At 51.4% G+C, this 20,547-nt stretch overlaps 1 protein-coding gene across 4 annotated transcripts in view; it reads left to right on the top strand.

The window, feature by feature from the left end:
- The window catches only part of NTNG2 (netrin G2), a 71,040-nt gene that overhangs the window by 45,081 nt on the left and 5,412 nt on the right, over positions 1-20,547 (top strand). For 2 of the 4 annotated variants that reach the window (XM_037798365.1, XM_037798366.1), the window contains 2 exons: positions 10,924-11,096; positions 14,920-14,946. In XM_037798365.1, the coding sequence (XP_037654293.1) occupies positions 10,924-11,096; positions 14,920-14,946 (200 nt within the window). Of the gene's footprint in view, positions 1-10,923; positions 11,097-14,919; positions 14,947-15,978; positions 16,675-19,520; positions 19,596-20,547 lie in introns of those variants that run through there. The other 2 variants (XM_037798368.1, XM_037798367.1) reach the window with 2 other exon arrangements.

The following is a 20,547-nucleotide window of genomic DNA, read 5'->3' as shown; positions in this document are numbered from 1 at the left end:
TCCAAACATTCAAATTTGCAAACAAGAGGTCTGAGGCCCGGAGGAGAAATGACTTGCTCAAGGTCACCCAGCAAATCATGCCAGGACCAGGGTGAGAATCTGGCTCCTGACTCAGCACATCTCTCTCTCTCTCTCCACTGCAAATCTGCTCAGTGTGCTTCCTGTGGAGCCACTCCTGCTGTCATCCGAAGACTTAAAGCAGTGGAATTCTGCGGTGGGGTGGGAGTGGAAAGATGAAGGCCAGAGCCCCTTGGGGTGGGCTGGGAGTTGTCTGCTAGCCCCTGCAGGCCCCCTGTGCGGGCTGGCCTCACACTGTTCCTCTGTTCATTATTAAATAATGCTTCCTGATGGATGGTCTGAAAAGTGCTGTGTAGCGGGGTCAGGCGGCTCAGGTGATGGCTTTCTGGTGATATTGATGGTTCTCCAAGGTCAAATTCAGAAAGCAATTCCTCAGGAGAATTGATCCCAGAGATGAAGGGGGAAAATTGGGGCTGGAGGTGCAATCAGGAGACCAGACCCCGGGTGGAGGCAGAAGCTGGTGTTGGGAAGGAGCGCAGAAAAGGGGGCTTCTTTCTTTATGGTTGCATTTCCTCAGCCAAGGCTGGGCCTCAAAATTGGCGAGCAGGGCCATGGGCAGCAGGGGTGGGGAGGACCTGGCTCATCATTAAGTGAGGCTAAGGGAGGCAGGGCAAGGAGGTCCGACTCTAGCACCAGACGGCCCGGGGTTCAAATCCAGCCTCTTCCACCTGGAAACCTGGGTAAGTTATTGCACGGAACCTCTGAGAAGCTGGTGTTCTCATCTGTAAAATGGGAAGAGTGGTGTCTCCTGGGCTTCCAGGAGGATTCAATTAACAATGCAAGTCACACTTTCCACATATGAGTACTTAATAAATTATTTATGTATGTTTGTCTATTTATTTTATTTGCTTCCTCTCTCAAGGGCCTTTTGGAATAGGGTAAAGAAATTACAGAAGAACAGGGAGGGAGGAGAGGGACATGCCTATGTTGGGGTGGCTGTGGGCTGGTCAGTGTCTCTTAGCCTGTGTCTGTCTTAGAACCAGAACACCGAGACTCCCCAGCTGCCTGCTCGAGCCCTTCCTCAAGTGGGGTTCACCAGTGGGGTGGGCAGCCTCCTTAACTTCTTGGTGCCTCTTTTACTTGTCTGTAAAGTGGAGATAAAAGAACCTATTTCTATGGTTCTTGCAAAGAGCTAATGCATTAATTCATGTAAAGTTCTCAGGATTCCTTTCTCTAGAAGCAACTAAATATGAGAAATGAGAAAAGGAATAAGAATTAACATTTACTGAGTACTTACCGTACATTGAGCAAGTGCCTTATGGATGATTTCTCAGTTGATCTTTTCAATACCCCTATAACGTGGGTGCTACCACCATCCCTGATTTACAGATTAGGAAATGAAGGCTGAGGGAAGTTCAGCAACTTTCCTAAGGTCCCATAGTAAGTGGCAGAGGATCCCAGGCTGGGAGGTACCAGGTCACAGTCACCCAGAAATGCAAAAATAAAGAGCACTAACCCCACCTGGGCATGTGCTGTGTGCAGGAGCTCTGGTTCCATCCCAGCCCTGGGTGTCTGGGGGTGGGGAATGTTGCAGGTGCCTTCCCTGTCTCCTTCATTCAGTCACTCATGAATGATGACTGTCGCTCATCCTTGTGACAGCCCGTGGCCCAAGCAGGATTATATATAAGGAAACTTTCTATATATAGGAAACTTGTGTGAGACCTCACAGCTGTGTAACTGATAAGCTGGGGTGGAAGCCATTGATATCACGGTTCCCGGGCTCCCAGTGCACCTGCTGTGGGGAGGACAGACAGTAAGCCAGGCTGCCTGCGTTCAAGTCCCGGCTCTGCTGCCCACCAGCTGTGGGACCTCAGGCAGCCTGCTTCACCCCTCCACGGCTCAGTTTCCCCATCTATACAATGGAAGTAGTAATGTTATGCCGTTCATGGATTGTTGTGGAGGGCCGTATGTTAATCCATGTGGCGCTCGCACAGCCATGCCTCCTGCAAAGCGAGCGGTCAAGTATCAGATGTTATTTACCCAGCAGCCTTTCCTTAAGGGACAACATGGCTGGTTTATACAAATAGTGAAACAAAGTCTCCGAAGATTTGCCAGAGAGACATTCCAATAAAACCCTGTTTCCCGGCTTTGGTCATTCCAGTAACCCCGTATCCATTATATATATATTTGGATATATGTATTGGGTAATAGCTTTTCTGAGATATAATTCACATCCCACACAATTCACCCATTTGGAGTGTATAGTTGAATGGCTTTTATTCACAGAGTTGTGCAACCATCAGCACAATCAATTTTAGAACATTTTCATCACCCCAAAAAGAAACCCTGCTCCCCTTGGCCATCACTCTCCATTCCCCCCATCCCCACCAGCTCTAGGGAACCACTAATGTACTTGTCTGTGTAGATTTTCCTATTCTGGGCATTTCATATAAATAGAATCATGCAATATGTGTTCTTTTGTGACTGCTTTTTTCACTTAGCACAATGTTTTCAGGGTTCATCCATGCTGTAGTTTGTATCACTATTTCATTCCTTTTTATGTCTGACTAATATTCCATTGTATAGATCCAATACAATTTGTTTATCCACTCATCCATTTTTGGATATTTGGGTTGTTTCTACTTCTTGGCTATTATGATTAATGCTGCTATGAACATTTGGGTACAAGTTTCTGTGTGGACATATGTCTTCATTTCTCTTGGGTGTCTACCTAGGAATGGAATTGTTGGATCATATGGTAACTCTTATATTTCACCTTTTGAGGAACTGCCACAGTATTTTCCAAAGTGGCTGTACCATTTTACCTTCCCATCAGCAGACTATGAGGGTACCAATTTCTTCATATCCTCACAACACTTGTTATTTTGTGTCTTTGTGATTATAGCCGTCCCAGTGCGTATGAAGTGGTATCTCATTCTCATTGTGTTTTTGGTTTGCATTTCCCTGATGGCTAAGGATGTTAAGCATCTCTTTATGTGCTTATTGGCCATTTGTAAATCTTCTTTGGAGATATCTCTATTCAGATTCTTTACTCATGTATTAAAATTGGGTTGTCTTTTTTATTATTTAGCTGTAAGAGTTCTTTATGTATCCCAGATATAAGTCCCTTATCAGATATAAGATTTGCAAAGTATTTCTCCCATTCTATGGGCTGTCTTCTCACTTTCTTGATGGTGTCCTATGAAGCATCAAAATGTTTAATTTTGATGAAGCCTAATTAATCTTTTTTTCTTTGGCTAATTGCACTTTTGGTATCATATCTAAGAAACCATGGCTTAATCCAAGGTCATGAAGATACATGCCTGTGTTTTCTTCTAAGACTTCTATTGTTTTAGCTCTTACATTTAGGTCTTTGATCCATTTTGAGTTAATTTTTATATATGGTATGAGGTCTAATTTCATTCTTTTTATTCTTCATTTTGTTTATTTACTTGCTCATTTAATTTTTTTTTAATTATTTTTCTTTAAATTAATATACTTTTTAAATTTAGCCTTACTTGAGCAATACAATTTTTGAAATCCCAGACTTGATGAGTTTGGTAATTGTTTAATTCACTGTATTAAAAAATAAATAATATCTGTTAAACTGTTTTACAGTTCATACATGTGCTTCCCCTAATCATCTTGCATTCCCACTTCTGGAGACATCGCTAATTTTGATGGCTATTATGATGAGGGAGCAAAAAGCAGAGGCTGATCTTATGAAAGGGTAATGAGAGGCCTCCTCCCAGAAGTGAAATCTGACCTCAAACCTCAGGAGAAGGGGGTGGAGCCTGACAGCAAGTTGCAGGCTGAAGGAGCAGTGTGTGCAAAGGCCCGGAGGAAGGACGGAAGGTGAGAGCAGCTCAGCAGGGCTGGAGCACAATGGGAGAGAAAGTGGTGGGCGGGGCCAGGGGCCCTGGGGAGGAGCCTGTTCTCTCCTCTGTGAGCCCTGGGGGCGGGGGGAGATGTGGAAGGGCTTTGAGTTGGGGAATGCCACAGATTTACTCATGAGGAAACTCACTCTGGCTGCCCAGCGGAGAGTGGATGAGCAGAAGACAGGGAGACCAGCTGGAGCCTGCTGCAGAAATCTGACACTAGAGACAAGGACGGCCTAAACCAAGCCGTTGCAGGCGGGGGTGACAGAGGGAGCAGAGCCTTCTAGGGGAGAGAAAGCAAACTTCTCCCTAAGAGGATCCTGGAGGGAGCAAAGGCTGTCCAAGCACAGGGGCGAGGAACTCCGAGTTGAGCAGTCAGGCTTGGTGGGAAACCCTTAACAGCTGTGTGATCTGAGGCAAGTGAAGTAACCTCTCTGGTGCTCATTTCCTCAGACGAATGTTGTGGTTAATAGCACAGACTCTGAAACTAGACTGCCCATGCTCAAGTCCACTCTGCTACCTATTACCTGTAAACCCTTGGGCTCATCTCTTCCCCCGTGGGGCTGTGACATGGGGTAATGATAGTTCTGCCTCCTAGAGCTGTTGTTAGGATGTGTCAAAAGAAACTGAGTCACCAATGAGAATCAATAATCAATATAATAGGTTTATTGAAAGAGAAACTCCTCAAGCAGGAAGATTTCAAATCAAAGTATGGGTCTCAAATGGTTAGTAAATTATATTAGCATATAAAGGCAATTAGGGAATTTCCAAAGAGTTCCATAAAATGATTGGTTGACATTTAGATTCCTTGTTACAAAGGAGGATCTTACGAAGTGGGTAATGATTATCGATTGGTTGTTATGGTATACTTATCTGTTTCTGATAGGGTATCTCTACTGGCCCGAAACCAGCTTATTTCCAATCGTTGCTTAAACAGCAGCTTATGCAGAGTGCGTTCCATTTTCTCAGAAAGCCCCTACTTTTATTTTTAACTTTTGGAAAGTCCCCGTCAATTCTCGGAAAGGGGGTAGCTCCTGGCCACACCAGTGCTGGCAGCCGTTTCATTTCAGTTAACCAACCTCATGGGATGATCATGGAGGAGCCCCACCACCTCACCCAGCCCAGAGCTACGTGCAAGCTGGGGAGGTGCAAGGCCAGGCTGTGTCCTCGTCACCCTGTCTGGCCTCTGTGACGCCACTGAAGGGGCCAGCCAAGGGGACAGAGAGTGAAGTTCTTCAGGGCACATGTGTGGTTGGAAACAAGGGGAATGAGTGAACCTTCAGAAATCCCGCGCAGGCCCCTCAGCCCCTTCCCGCCCTCCCCACTCAGAGTTCCCAGCCTGCTTAGTGAAGAAGAGCTCTGGTCCTTCTGTCCTTCCGCGCAGGTCGGCCGACTGGCTGGGCTCCAGCCTGCTGCCTCGGGGGCAAGGCCACCTCTCCCGGGAAGACTTGGGCCTCGGGAGCTGAGCCCCTAGAACAAGCCAGAAGCAGAGGAGGGGGCAGGAGATCATGGGCTGCAGGCCCAGGCAGGCCTGGGTGCAAGGTGACACTTCTCCTTGGAAATGAAAACTCTCCCTGGTCTCCCTGCCCCCTCAATCGGTGAGACTCTGCAGGCAACTCTGTGAAACAAACACACACACAGAGACGAGAGGCACACAGAGAGAAACAAGGAGAGAGAGACACAGAGACAGGGAGACAGGGAAGGGGAGATACACACACAGAGAGGGAGAAAGAAACAGAGACACAGAGAGATACAGAGAGAGATACAGACACCCACAGAGAGAGACAGTGAGACATAGAGAAGCAGAGAGAGAGGGACATGGAGCTGGACAGATGGAGCCACATGCACAAACGCCACGCACAAACACACTCACACTCAGCCGTGGCACCCATGCAACCTGCACATGTCAGGAAGACCCAGATGTCGGCCCTGAGCGAGGCTGTCCCCCGCACACCGTGGCTCCTGGCACAGCCCTCTCCCTCAGTGCAGGAGGCATCACACTCACAGCCAGAGAGGGTGGGAAGGCGGGGACACGCTCTCCTGCTCCCCTGGGAGAGGGGGCCGGGGAGGGGCTGGCCAGGATGGGGCCTGGGCCGAGCCAGGGTCAGGGAGGGACATCTGGATTTGGATGAGGAGTATCTCACCGCGTGACCTTGGGCAGGCTTCTCCCCAACCTGGGCCACCTGGGCCTGTCCGGCTCTGACCGGCTCTGACATCCCACAGCTCTCCTGCTATCATTATTACAGTATGCTTCACAGATTCAGCTGGTCTTTTATGCATTTTTAACAAGACAAGGTCAATGTTATCACCTAAAGTTGAGATTGCCTTCTTTTCCTTGTGTACCTGATATCTGAAAATATCCCTTCCTCAGGCCGGCGGCTCGGAGTGCATTCCTGATTCCGTACAGCAAGGGTGTCCCTCTCCCACTTGCTCAGTGGGATGTTAAACAGAAATTCAGAAGAAAAAAATTAAAATCTTTTGAGGTCAAATGCATTTTGCAAACAAACTTTTCTTAGACAAAGTCAAACAGGTTTCTTTCCCGCAGGACTTGTCAGCAGAAGGGGTGGAGTATGAGTAGACAGAGAAGATTAAGAACTAGAGATACGCATTCAGAAAACAACCTTTGAGATGATGGGGAAATGCCACACTCGCCAGGCAAGCTTGGTGGGCAGTGGGGGCCTCCGCCCTCCGTCACTGGCCAGCTTTCTCACGGGTCTCCCTGCCTTGGCTCCTGTCCCCCTGACAATCCATTCTCCATGAAGTGGCCGCAGTGGTATCAAAATACAAACCAGAGCAGTACACTTCACACCTTTCCGTGCCTTTTAGAGGCTCACAGAATAAAACCCAGCCTCTGTGTCCAGACCTGGCCCCCGTCCACTCTCCAGGCCTCATGGGTCAAGCTCTTCTTGGCCCAGGGTCTTTCTTTATGCTCTTTCTTCTTTCCAGAAGATTCTTTACTCCTTGCCTGGCTAACTCCTGGTCCTCCTTCAGGTCTTTACTTAAAACTCTGTTCTCCCTGGAAACCTGTCCTGCTCCCCACAGACCAAGTTAGGATGCCCACGATACTCTCCTCTTCATGTAACACCTGAGCACTTAGAACAATCAAAATTAATTCATGACTTGTGAGTATTCATTAAGTCTCTCCTGTTAGACCCGATGCTCCATCAGAGCAGGGACCCTCTCCCTTGTTTACCGTTACACTCACCATTCCCAGCTCCTAGCCTGGTGCAAAGCAGGTACCCTACAAACATTTTTCTTTGCATATTTAAAAAAAAACAGGATTCTACTAAACATGTTCTGCAATTTGCTTTTTTACAAATATTTACAATATATCTTGGAAATCTTCCCAAATCAGAATATAGGGCACTCTCTCTTTAACTTTTTATTATGGATAATTTCCGACATGCATACAAAAGTAGAGAGAATCTACTATGAAGAACTGCCATATACTTGTCACCTAACTTCAGCAATTATCAACCATGGCCCTTCTTGTCTCATCTGTATCTCCACCCATAGCCTCCCTTCCTGCGTTATTTTGAAGCAAATTCCAGACATTGGATAATTTGGTTGTGTAAATATTTCAGTGTGTATCTCTAAAAGATCAAGACTGATTTTTATCATATTTTTTATTGTAGAATATAACATGTATACATAGAATTACTTATACACTTCCAAGTGCAATTTAACAAGTATTTAGAGAGCAAATTTAAAGAATATTATAGGTTACAGTTCCACAGTTTCAGTTATTTCCTTAATGTGAAATATAACATATGCAAAAAGGTGATAACTTTCAAAGTACGATTTAACTAGTAGTTATATAGGAAATTTCCAAGAATGTTATGAGTTACAGCTCCACAGTTTCAGTCATTTCCTTAATGTGAAACATAATGTATGCAAAAAGGTGATAACTTTCAAATTACAATTTGCCAAGTAGCGATAGAGCAAATTTCAAAGGATACTGTGTGTTACAGTTCCACCATTTCATTTCTTTCCCTCTAGGTATTCTAATACCGTAACAACTAAGAAAAAGAAAATTATATAAAGATTCAGTATTCATAATCCTTTGTTAAATTCCATCTTGTCTGTTGCTACCCCTTCTGATCTTCAGGGATGTCTAAGCAGTAACCACCCTAACTTGTTCATGTTGAAAAGGGGTATACCAGTTTGTATATATATTGCCCCCCAGAAAAAGCCATATTCTTTAATGCAATCTTGTAGGGGCAGATGTATTACTGTTGATTAGATTGGAATTCTTTGAGTGTTTCCATGGAGATGTGACTTAATCAACTGTGAGTGAAATGTTTGATTGGATAATTTCCATGGAGGTGTTACCCGGCCCATTCAGGGTGGGTGTTAATTGGATCACCGGAGCCGTATAAAACAGCTAACAAACAGAAGGGACTCAGAGCTGCAACTCAGAGAGACATTTTGAAGATGGCTGTTGAAAGCAGACTTGTGCTCTGGAGAAGCTAAGAGAGGACAAAACGCCCCAAGAGCAACTGAGAGTGACATTTTGGAGGAGCTGCAGCTTACAGAGAACACAACCCAGGAGCAAGCAGATGCTTAGAGAGGAATGTCGTGGGAGAAAGCCATTCTGAAACCAGAACTCCAGAACAGATGCCAGCCATGTGCCTTCCCAGCTAACAGCGGTTTCTGGACACCATTGGCCATCCTCCAGTGAAGGTACCCAATTGTTGATGCCTTACCTTGGACACTTTCTGGCCTTACAACTGTAACTCTGTAGCCAAATAAACCCCCTTTCATAAAAGCCAATCCATTTCTGGTGTTTTGCATAACTGCAGCATTAGCTAACTGGATGGAACAAGGGGTGTCAACTTTATGAGAAAAGGGGAAATATCTAGTTGATGTTTTGAAAAGGCTATTGCCTCTGGGTTTTGGGACTTAGCTGGCATAGGAATTCTCTGAAGGATTTAAGTTTCTGAAGAATAAACTTAGTGAGTGAAACTTTTATAGAGTCTCTGATAGGTATCCACGTATTCTTTAAAGTTTTCAGGACCACTGTGGACTTGGACTTATCATACTGTGGTTATTTGGCATATCTAGCTGAAGCTTGCATAGGAGTAACCTCTAGGACAGCCTCTTGACTCTATTTGAATTCTTTCGGCCACTGAAACCTTATTTTGTTGCCTTTCTTTTCCCCCTTTTGGTCAAAAAGGCATTCTCAACCCCTCGATGCCAGGGTCAGGGTCATTCCCAGAATCCGTGTCCCATGTCACCAGGAAGACTCATTCACCTGGGGGGGTCCTGTCCCACATTGGGTGTAGGGTGATGAATTTATTTGCAGAATTAAGCCTAGAGAGAGAAAGTCCACATTTGAGCAACAAAAGAGGTTCTCTGGAGGTGGCTCCTAGGCATAATTATAGGTGGGCTTAGCCTTCCCTTTATAACCATAAGTTTCACCCCAGCAAGCCTCAATATCAAGGGCTTGACTTATAAAGTAGGGGGTTCCTAAGTTCGCATAGCATATGTTATGCCCATGATAATCCATCCATATCTCACATTATCCTCACTTAGTTGTACAATCACTCTCCATTTTAAACAATTCTCGTGACCCAAAACATCTCGTAGCTCTTGTCAGCCCTTAATTTTTTGTCCCTAGTATTTGTGTAATACTAGTCTGGTATTCCTATTAATTATAGTCCCTAGTATGCAACATGTAGATTTTTTCCATTTACCCTTCTGTTGTCAGCTCTCTCTGCTAGTGTCATACCTTAGCAGTATATCATGCAAGCACCTGTCTATAACTGTGGTGCAAAGATCAGGACTTTTTAAAACCCAACCACAATACCATCATCATAGCTCGTAAACATTAATTTAATATCACCAGCTATAGTCAGCGTTCAAATTTCCAGTTGTCTTATAAACATGCATTCCATTTGGTTGTTTGTTTACAGTTTATTTGATCAAGATCCAAATAAGGTTCACACACTGCAACTGGTTGAAATGCCTTTGAGTGTTCTCACAATCTAGGCTCCCCCCGTATCAATTTTTGCCCCTTACAACTCGTCCATTGAAGAAACTGGGTCATTTGTTCTGGAGGGTTTCCCTTGGTCTGGATTTCACTGGTTGCATCCCCATGGTATTGTTTAGTATGTTTCCCGCTCTTCTGTATTTCCTGTAAATTAGTAACTGGACCTGGAGGCTGATCAGATTCGGTGTTCTGGCAGGGCTGCTCCAGAGGGCAGATATGCTCTTCCTCGGGGAAACTGTCTCTGGCTATCTTGCAGGGATCAAGCTGTTGATGCTCAATGCCTAGAGACATCCACTCATTAGGGGTTGCTAAATGGTGGTCTTCTGATTCCATCATTCCTTCTTCAGTTACTGGCTAGAATGCTTCTATAAAGAGAAACTTCCCCTCCTAACTTTTTGGTTACTGTAAGGTACAGTTTATGGGACAGGCAGGACATGTGCTTGATTCTTTCCATTTATTTACCAGTTTTGAGAATAATGAGTTGCCTATGAATATTTGAATGAATGAATGAATAATGCATGTGTGGATGAGTTGACAGGGGTTTGGGAGTGGGGGGTTCTCTCTCTGTCTGCCCTCAAGGGTGTGGACATGGAAAGGGCCACAGGCTGGGAGCAGAGGTGCAGCTGCCATCCCTGGTTGGGTGGATGTCTACATGATGAGAGACAGGTGAGCAGTTCTCAGTACCTGTCAACCCACCTCGGTCAGGAACTTAGATGATCAGACGCTGATTACTAATATTACAGCATCTGGGACAAGAGTGGCTCATACCCCACCCTAGGGGAGATGTAGGAAACACTGAAACCATGCTTGGGAACGGACTCACAATGTTGTCCCATGATGGGAAGAGTTGGGGATTTTTCAGCTCAAAGGAGTTGGTGCAGTTTGGGCTCGTGGCCTCTGGGGTCCCTCCCAGGCCAGCTCCAACACCCTGCAGGCCTCCTGGCAGCCATGAGGGGCCCAGGCCAGAGGCACAGGAGACCCAGCTCCCTACTCCCTGCAAGCCGTCTTATCTCTCCTCCCTCTGTGTCCCCCCAGGTGCAAGTGCAACCTGCACGCCAACCTGTGCTCTGTGCGTGAGGGCAGCCTTCAGTGTGAGTGTGAGCACAATACCACCGGCCCCGACTGTGGCAAGTGCAAGAAGAACTTCCGCACACGGTCCTGGCGGGCCGGCTCCTACCTGCCGCTGCCCCACGGCTCTCCCAACGCCTGTACGTACCCCTCGGAGCGCTGCCTTGCCCCCGGCCACAGTGCCACTGGCCACGAGCCAGCAAAGCCAGGTCTTCCCTGCCCTCCAAGCCCCAGGAGCTATGGATCTCATGTGCGTGCACACACACCCACACACACCCACACACACCTTTGTACTCAGCCCCCTAGTTCCAGGCCTTGTAATCAAGCCTCTCCATCACATCTGCATTCTGCCGAAATCTGAGCTGCCCTTCCGGCCCTGCCCATGGGGAAACCAGAGATGAGCTGCTCAGCATCTTTCCAGCTGTCCTTCCCCTTCCTGACCCTGAAGGTGGGAAGAAGGCCACCATGGATGTCAGGGCGTTAGGGTGGTGGAGACCACCCCCCTCCAGCCCGAGTGTGATCAGCAGCCCTGTCCCTAGTAAAGAATGTTTCTGGGTGCTTACAACGTGGGGTATGGCACCAGGTGCTGCATGCTCACCACCTCCCTCGCTGCTCAGAAAGACCCCAGGAAGTTGGGCTCCATTTTACAGAGGAGTCCACTGAGGCCCTCATCCGAGTCCCCACAGCTCATGGCAGGGCTGTGTGCTGCCCTCTGGCCTGTGCACTCTGCCCCCGGCCGGTCCCCCCTACACACCCCACCCCACCCCACCCTGTGTCCTCTGCAGTCCTCTCCTCGCTCAGCCTTCCCATTCCCAGGGGATGCAACCTTCAGGATGTGTATTTACTGCTTTGCAACATGAACACCCTTTGGGGGACCCCCACTCATCAGGGGCCATTTGGTAAAAGTTGGGCAGGTGTCCAGTATAGTCCACAGGTGTGTCCACGAAACCATGAATCCTAGGGAGCCCCCATGCCGGAAGTGGGGGAGAGCCCAGGCTGGGCTGAAGGTGGACTCTCCCCCGACCCACCCCTGTTGTGATCCCACTAGTGTCTGGCATTATCAAGTGCTTTGAACATGCACGATGCTGTGCCTTGTACACACTGTCTCATTTAGTCCTGGCAACAACCCCACGGTGTAGTATTCTTACCACCCCACTCTCCAGAACGGCAAACTGTGGCCCAGAGAGGTTCTGGCTCTCCTCACTTTGACAGCGAGCTGGGTGCCAGCACCACAACCCAAGTAAGTGTCTGGGTCTGACTCCAAAGCGAGTGCTGGCCGGCAGCCTCCTGCCCCGGGACAGCTGGCCCACATGGGCACCCTTGCAGGAGTGGCCAGCGCCCTCCCTCAATGGGTGGAAGATGTCTGCATCTTCAGGTTGATCAAAGCTGGAAGCTGCTTGGCGAGGCTGTGACAGGCACCTCGCACATGTGCCTGGGGCGGCGCCGGGCCTTTGAAGGGTGACTTGTCAGGTATCGTGCAGCACTTGCTGTCTTCAAAGGCACAGAGTGCTCCAGGCGCTGACAAGCCCGGCCTCCCACCCGGTGCCTCCTCGCCAGGCTCCGTCCCCATCTCTTTGTTGCCTGAACCCTTTCCTCAGTTGCTGTCACTTGTCTCTCTGACTCACAGTCTCTCTCCCTTCCTCGCCTCCATCTGCAGTTCTCCGCTTGCCTCCCTGTCTCCTTTTCACTCTCTCTGCCACTGGCTCCATTCTTCTCCTGGGAGGGTTCTCCAAGGTCTTCCATCTGCCCTCCCTTGGGCCTGGCTCCGGGTCAGCACAGAGGGGGGCCCTGCTGCCGCACCCTGCAAGCTGGAGGCCGGCTCCTGGCTAACCAGCGGTGGCCCGAGAGGCTGGGCGAGGCCTTTGCCTGGAAGCCTCTCCTCCCCTCATCCCTGCAGGGGAGGCTGAAGCTTCCTTGTCTGGGAGAAGCCCCAGGAGCTGGCCCCTGCTCCCTGATTCCCTGGGAGTCTCCTGGAATTGTCTGAGAGGCCCTGAGTCCCAGAAGGAGGGGTTTCTCCCGCAATGCTCAGGAGCAGGTGGGTGTGGCTGGGAGGTGCTATACATGTCCTCGGCCTAAAGCTCTCTCACCCGGTGTCCCACCTGCTCTGGGCAACCAGTCTCAGGAAGCCAATAGAAAACAGCTCAAACTGATGCAGATTGAAACCGGCCCTGGGTTAATTTTGCCCTCACTGTGCCTCCACCCCCACCCCCACGCCCATCTTGGTAAGTGGAACCAACACCCAGGGGGCCAAGTTGCTAATGTGGGGTCACCCTCGACTATGGCCCCTCCTCCCCCACATTCACCCAACCCAATCCATTCCCACCACCACCGGCTCACGTGTCCCCACCTCTTCCCCCACCCTGTAACGCCTGCGCAGGCCTTTCCACCACGTCTCATGGCCCCCTACTGCACCGCTGCGGACAAAGGACTTTCCTGCCCTGGGTGTCTGTCTGCTTCAAAACTTTCAGTCCCCTTCCCCCCATTTCCCTCCAAATAAATCCTAACTCATCAAGCACCCCCATCCCTCCTCTGTGCCCCATCTCTGCATTCTCACCTCCGAATTCAAGCTCTGTCTGCTTTCCTGGACATGTGCCTCCCTTCCAGCATGTCTTGAGACTGGGTCCGTGAACCTGCTGTTCCTGTGGCTGGGGATGCTCCTCACCACCCCTGTGCCCCCTCCACCCGCTCCAGCCCACCCTCCAGGGCTTACCCCAGAGGGGATCTTTCTGCTGGGTGCTCACCCTGGCCTGCCCAAGGCCCTGCCCTCCGCACCTGCTCAGCTTCCGCTGGGTGCCTGCAGCCTGGCCGGTGCTCAGTAAACGCTGTGAGCGAGTGAAGGAGCATCCAACAGCTCCTTCTCCCAGGCTGCCCCGGACTCCCCTGCTGGGCCCAGCCTCGGCTCACACAGGAAATGTCACAGGCACCAGCCACACGCTCTGCAGCGTCTGCCCAGGGTCGTCCCTCTCGGCCCTTTCCCAGGAACACCCGGTGGGCAGCTGCACTGTGGGTTCCTTCCCCAATCCTGGTATTGGGAGGCCCCTGGGTCTCCAAGGTCCTCCCACCCCCCACCCCAGGGTACAAATATGCCCAGGAGCTGAGGAGGACAGTGTGACGCGGTGGTTAGAGCTTGAGTTCTGTGTGGCCTTGGACAAGCCGCTTCTCCTCCAGAGCTGTTTCCTCACCTCTAGAATCAGGTCGTTGGGAGGGCTGCATGAATTCCGCGAAGGAGAGTGCTTGGCAAGGTGCCCGGCAACACGTGGCAGCTACCGCGATTGTTTTATTCACTCATTCATTCATTCATTTGAGAAGTTGTAGGTTTACAGAAAAAACCTTGCAGAAAATAGAGTTCCCATCTACCGCCCACTCCCACTCACCCCCTGCAATTATCATTTTAAATGTTATCAGCCGTCCCTGCATTTTCCCAGATGGGAACATGCATCATGGTTTCTCTCTGGTGGTAAATTCCATCAAAGCCTGCTGTAAACCAGGCTGCCCCGTGGCTGTGGCCCCTATGTTCTATGACATCCCATCACTGCTCAGAGAGCAGCCTCCCGCCTCTGCACAATTTCCTTGCTCTGCCCTGCAGGATCTGAAAGTCTGAAATAACGGGTGGTTGGCACTTAGCAGTGGGTCACCTTGGGTAAGTCATGTCTCTGAGACTCAGTTTCTTCATCTGCAAAATGGGGTCCTAGAAGTTCCTCCCTCTCAGGGCGACAGTGAGAACGAAATGGGATAACCCACCCAAGCCCCTGTGCAAAGCGGGCTCAGAGTCTGAGCTCATCATCGTCCTTAGCTTGGGCCTCAAGGAGCCGGTGCTCATGATCCCCAAGTCTGCTTCCCTTCAGCAGAGGGAAAGATGCCTCGACCATACTCCCCCAGCCCTGCCACCCCCTCCTCTGCAGAGAGGAGATAGGGGGATCCTTACTTGTGGGCAATGCTGTGACCCTTCCTCTCTCCCCGCAGGTGCCGCCGCAGGCTCCGCCTTTGGCAGTAAGTACACTTCGGGGTTGGCGCCGGGGTAGGCACCTGGGACCCCCATTGCACGGGCCTCCTTGCATGTCCTGAAAAGAGCAGGAGAGAACTGCAGGGGCTTTGATGTCCCTTCCGGGTCTGCGAGCCTTTCCGCTCCTGCCTCTAATTGCACCCCATTTGCTTCTCCCCCTCTTGCCCCCTGCTTTGCCATGGCCTGCAGCCTGCCGCCTCTCACGGTGTCTCCCCATGAGCTTTCATTAGTGCTGCTTTGGAAAGGCCCCCTGGCCTCAGGGTGAACTCCCTGCTGCTCCTGCCACCCCACCCTCTTTTCTGTCTGGGACCTGGGAGAAGTGTCTCTCCTGCCAGGCAACAGTGGGGGTTACCCTCTTCCCCACCCAGTGGCAGAACCTCCCCACCAGCCTGGCCGGGGGTCAGCCTCTTTCCAGGCTGCAGGCGTCCCCTCTGCGGCCAGCTTGGCCCACCACGAGGCTGGGGGAGGTAAACCCCGATCCCAGTGCTCTGATTGGTAAACTCAGGTCCCAGGACACGTCAGATTGGAACGGGGCATCTGAAGGAGTGTCGGAGGAGTCCTGAGGGCTCGACAAGGAAGGGCAGGGAAGTGTGGGCTGGGGGCTCTAGCCGTCCATCAGTGGCAGCCTTCTTTGCAGCGCCTGTTTAGTAAGCACTCACCAGGCCAGGTACTGTGTAAACAGGTTTCTCAGTATCTCATTTAATCCTCCCAACCCCCAGCCTGAGTCAGCAGCCAAGGACTTGCCAGCCGGAGTAGACCTCAGATCTCAGAAACACTTCCATGGGGTGCTGTCACCTTTCTCCAGGGCTCTTGGGGGCCAAACCCCATCAGGCTGGCCCTTTCCCCGCCTGCCGGGCTGCCCCTTGCTGGGATGCCAGTGGGCGGAGAGGGAGCTGGGAAGAAAACTGTTCCCTGGAGACGACGCTCATCTGAGCAGTTAGACCAGAAGTTGCTTCTCTGTGTTGCCCCGGTACCCACTAACATCCCCACTGTCTCTCGCTTTTCTCATTTTCCACCAGGCATCGGCAGGTCCCAGAAAGATCCTGTCCAAAAAGCCCCTGCAGCCACCATGGCCATGAGGGCGAAACCCACCCCCCGTGCCCCCTCCACGTCCACTGCCCAGGCCCCCACTGCCCCCAGCACCCCACAGCCCACAGGTGGGTGCCAGGCTACAGCCAGTGACCCCTGCTCCTCTGCCCTGTCCCCCTTCCACCATGATCCCCTGCCTCTCTCTGTGCTGGTGCCAGGGACATCAGCCCTGGGGAGAGTGTGGGCTTGGCTCTTAGGTGTAGAGAATGCTAGAAGCCTAGAACCGTAGAACATGAGGCCAAAGGGGCCTCCAGGGCAACTGGGCCAACCTCTGTCTGGACCCCAGTTAGGGGATTCAGGTGTCACTTGGAGCTCTTGATGTCTTCTTCCTCCTGCCCACTCCAAGGCACAGATTGGAAGGCTTCTGAGACCCGAATGGCCAGACAGGGGTGATCTGGGGAGGCGGTGCGGGTGGTGGGGAGGCCACACTGAAATTCAGCCACGTGGCAGGGCCTTGCTCCCCAGGGCACCCCTGCCTCACTGCTCCATGGAGCTGGCCCAGGCCCCACCCCCAGCCTGGCCTCCCCACGCCCTCCTCTGATGCCAGCACCTCTGCAGCTTTGCTGACCCCATGGGAAAGGACAATGGTGGGTTACCAAGAAGGCAGACTTCTCAAGATCAGCAAGGCAGAAGGGAGCCTCTGGAGCAGGGTTTTCTTTTAGAATATGGGGAACTGGGCATTCAGGGACAAGCATGAGGGGCAGGGGCGGGGCCGAGGGATGGGGGCAGACTTCCTGCCCCCCACTTCAATCAGAGTGAACCACTCTCAGGGATCTGAGGACTCGGGCATGTTTGGGAACCCCTGCTCACCAATTCTAATTCCCCTCTGAAGGCAGGATTGAGTGTGTCCTAGGCCCAGGGTGCTGGGGTGCTGTGGTCCTTTGGTCTCACCTGGTCTCACCTGGGGAGTCTCACAGGCCCTGCCCACTGCAGGTGCCAGGTGGTGGCCAAAAGGAATTCTTCCTGTCCCCAGCTAAGGAGGGATGCCCCAATTGTGCTTCCCCACCCCACGCCCCTCCTCTGCAGGGAGGAGATGGGGGGGGCTCTTTACTCCTTGGGCAGTGCTACAACCCTTGCTTAGCTCCTCAGGGGGACCCAGAGGGTGGCCACAACTCTTTTTCATTCTTCCTTCCTCCCATCTCTACCAGGAGGCATTTGCAGGAGGCAGGAGCTAGCCAGGAGATTCACGATTTCAGGGGCACCTCCTGGCCCAGGAATCCTTCTTGGGGTGGAGGATGGGGTCACTCTGGGACTCCTGGCTCTGGAGCAGAGGTTGGCCTGGGGCCCTGACACACGTGCTTTTGCTGAGCCTGTGGTGGGCAGACAGAGATCAAAAACAGCCCCGGTGGGGGCTGCGTCTGTCCAGGTGGGAGGCCAAGCGCTCCTCTCTCTGTGACACCCACACCACCCACCCTGCCCCACAGACACTGAGAATCCTTGAATCCATTTTGAGAGCTGCTTCAGATTTGGTGCGAGGGTTAGAGGGCAATCGGCAAAGCTGGGAGTTAGGGAGAGTCAGAGTTCAGAGCAGATGAACTTAGAGGAGGTAAGGTTTGAATTTTGAGGGTCACCCAGGTGGTGAGAAGGCGGCACCCCATCCCGCCAGGCTAGAGTATCAAGCATTTAGGAGAACACAGTGTGGCAGCCCTGAGCCCAGCAGCAAGCAGCCCTCGTCCAGGTGGACATAACCTCTTTAGCACCTGGGGGACCTGTTATACCTGGGGGCCCCCCTTAATACACCCATTCAAGTTGGCAGAGAGTGGGCTTCTGGGCTAAGAGATTTACTCATATTATTGTTCCTTGCCTCCCAGTTCCACAAGATGAGGTCGAGTTCCTAATCACAGGTGAGGATATTAAGATTTAGGAAGAAGCAGCTGTATTTTATGGTATGTAAATTATATCCCAATAAAGCTGCTTAAAAAAGAAAGAAAGAGGCAGCTGCCTGAAGTTGCAGGCTTAGGAAGGGGCACAGCCAGGACTTAAACTCCAGCCTCCCTGACTCCCACTGCTGCCTGCCCCCTCAGACGCTGCACTGTCACCTCCCCAAGACCCCCGGGGGCTGCAAGGTGCTGCCGTCTTTAAGACCCGGCTTGCACGCTCCCCAGTTCTGAAGGAACAGAAGGGGCCTCCATCTGGCCTTGGCACCCGACACAGGCCTCCGTGAGAACATCCTTTCCCATACACCTGTGCGTGTCCCTGGAGAGCGCAGCTGGGAGTGTGTCCGTCGCCCAGATCCCGGTCCCCAGAAAGATCCTGGGTCTCTCCTGGTGCCACCCAACAGCTGGGACAGCAAACCTCCGGTCCTGGATATTTCCCTCTCCTGCCAATGTCAAGCTGTCTGAAGGGCAGGGGCTGCTAAAGAGCAGTAATCCGTTCCCCAGCTCTGCCTGCGGAGGGCCGTGTGAGAACTGCTCCAAAGCAAAATGCCTTCAGGGCTGGTTTTACTGTGGCTCTAATTAAGCCCTTGCCAATTTGGGTCCAACGGCCTCGTCTCCTCATTGAACACCATATTAATGTCAATTTGATATCCAAAGGCTCCCAGCTCCCAGCTGGAAAGTCTCCTGCACTTTTTAGCTGGTGGATTTTCTTTTTCTTTCCTCACCACCTGTCATTGTGCATAATCCCTTTAAGAGGCAGAAAAAATCAGATTTCTCCCCTCCCTCTGGGTTTGTCCTTTGAAATTCGGCAAAGAGCAATTTCTTGCCTTTGCCAGCCCTGTCTTCTTTCCCTGGCAGTGTGTCCATTGACAATTGGAGATGAGCAGTGTGGCATTTGGGAGTTAATTCACACTGGAGTCCCTGGTGAAAATGGGCCCAAACCAGGTGGGGGGAAGTGGTAAAGGGCAGAGACGGTGCCACAGATTTGAGGACAGTGAGCTGGGAGGCAGGTCAGACATTGGAGGAGGCTCCAGGCCCTGGATTGAGGTTGGAGAGGAAGACTTCAAGGCCCCTTCTGGAGGCATTTGATGATCTTGGCCAGAACATGTTCCCTTTTGTAGCCGTTTCCAGAGATTTCAGCGTGGTGAGCTCTGGGCCAAGATACGAGACTTGGCCTAACTCTACACTCAGAATGGAGACCACACAGGGAGGGAAAAGAGTTCCAAAAATCAGGTTCCTGCAAAGAAAGGACTGCCCCCAGCATGCAGAATCTTGGGCTTGGGGGAGCCTCCTCCCATCTGGCTGCATGACCAGATACGTGTGTCCACCACAGGCTGCAGTATGTAGATGCTGCCTCTAGTAAATATGGACCCAGTTCTATTTGCCAGTGTAGAGAGAACCCCTCCTTATAGTGCTGCTTCCGAGGGGCCTGTGTGCGTGTGTGTGCGTGTGTGTGTGTGTGTGTGTGTGTGTGTGTGAGAGAGAGAGAGAGAGAGAGAGAGAATGAGAGAGAGAGACATGCCTCAGTATGTCCCCTGGATTCCCTATCCCCACCTCCTGTCATAACTTGGTTTTCTTCTCTTCTTTCCCCCAAGAGTGGACCAGGTCATCCACGGCTGCCTCCCTCTGGGAGAGCCCCCCCTGGTCCCCTGTGTCCTCCAGTGCAGAAGGTATGGGCAGGGCCACTGGCCGTAGACTCCTGGGAAACTCTTTCTTAGATCCTTAGGCCCCTCTTAGTGAAGGGTAGCTGGTGTATATGGGTGGGACCCGGAGTGGGAAGGGGCCACGGAAGCTGAGAGGAGGGGGTAGAAGAATGGAGTCCTAGGGAGCTCTGGGGCAGAGCAATGAGGGGAGGGGCTCTGGAGCTGCCCCCCCCCCCCCAACTCCCAGTTACTTAGAGAGGTCCAGTGTGATATCACCAAACTGGTCTAATCCTACATTCCCTCCAAGGGCTTCAAAGTTGAGTGGGGCTCTGCCTCTTGCAACTTTAAGCCTCTCTCTGATCACTGTCATTCACAGGACACCCCTGGCCATTGTCAGCAGAGTCCAGACAGAGTCAGAGGAGGCTCCCTGCAGAAGCCGGGTGGGAGTTAAGCTTTGAAGGGTGGTTGACTCTAAGTAGATGAAGGGAGAAGGTAGCACATTGCAGGAGGTGGGCCTAGCTGGGGCAAAGGGCCCAGAGGTGGGATGGCAGTGAGGGGCTGGCCTGGCAAAGCAGATGATGTGTTGATGCAAACAAGGGCAGGTAGAGGTCGTGGAAGGCATTGACTACCAAGCAGAGAGCCTCCTTCTTCACCGCCAGTGGGAGGAGACACATGTGAGCTCATTTGTAGTCCTAGATGGACACACACACAAAACACAAAGCGCCTCCATGACTCTCAAGTAGGGCTAGGGGGTTGTCCCCCAGCCCTGACTCACCCCTTGCCTGGACTTCGGGCCCTAATGCCCTGGCTTAGTCAGTAACCTCGCTCCCCCTGCCCCAGCTTCTCAAGTTCCTGTCCAACCGCAGCTGTGAGCCGTGAGCAGGGCTTTTAGTGCCCTCTGCTGGCAAGTGGTTCTGGAGCTGGGACCATAATTGGTGAGGGTGCCCAGCAACCTGGAGACCCCTGGGTTGGGGAATCT

This window comes from Choloepus didactylus, chromosome 10, assembly GCF_015220235.1.
Source record: "Choloepus didactylus isolate mChoDid1 chromosome 10, mChoDid1.pri, whole genome shotgun sequence".
Classification (NCBI taxonomy): domain Eukaryota; kingdom Metazoa; phylum Chordata; class Mammalia; order Pilosa; family Megalonychidae; genus Choloepus; species Choloepus didactylus.
This window is presented reverse-complemented; position numbering and strand designations above follow the sequence as displayed.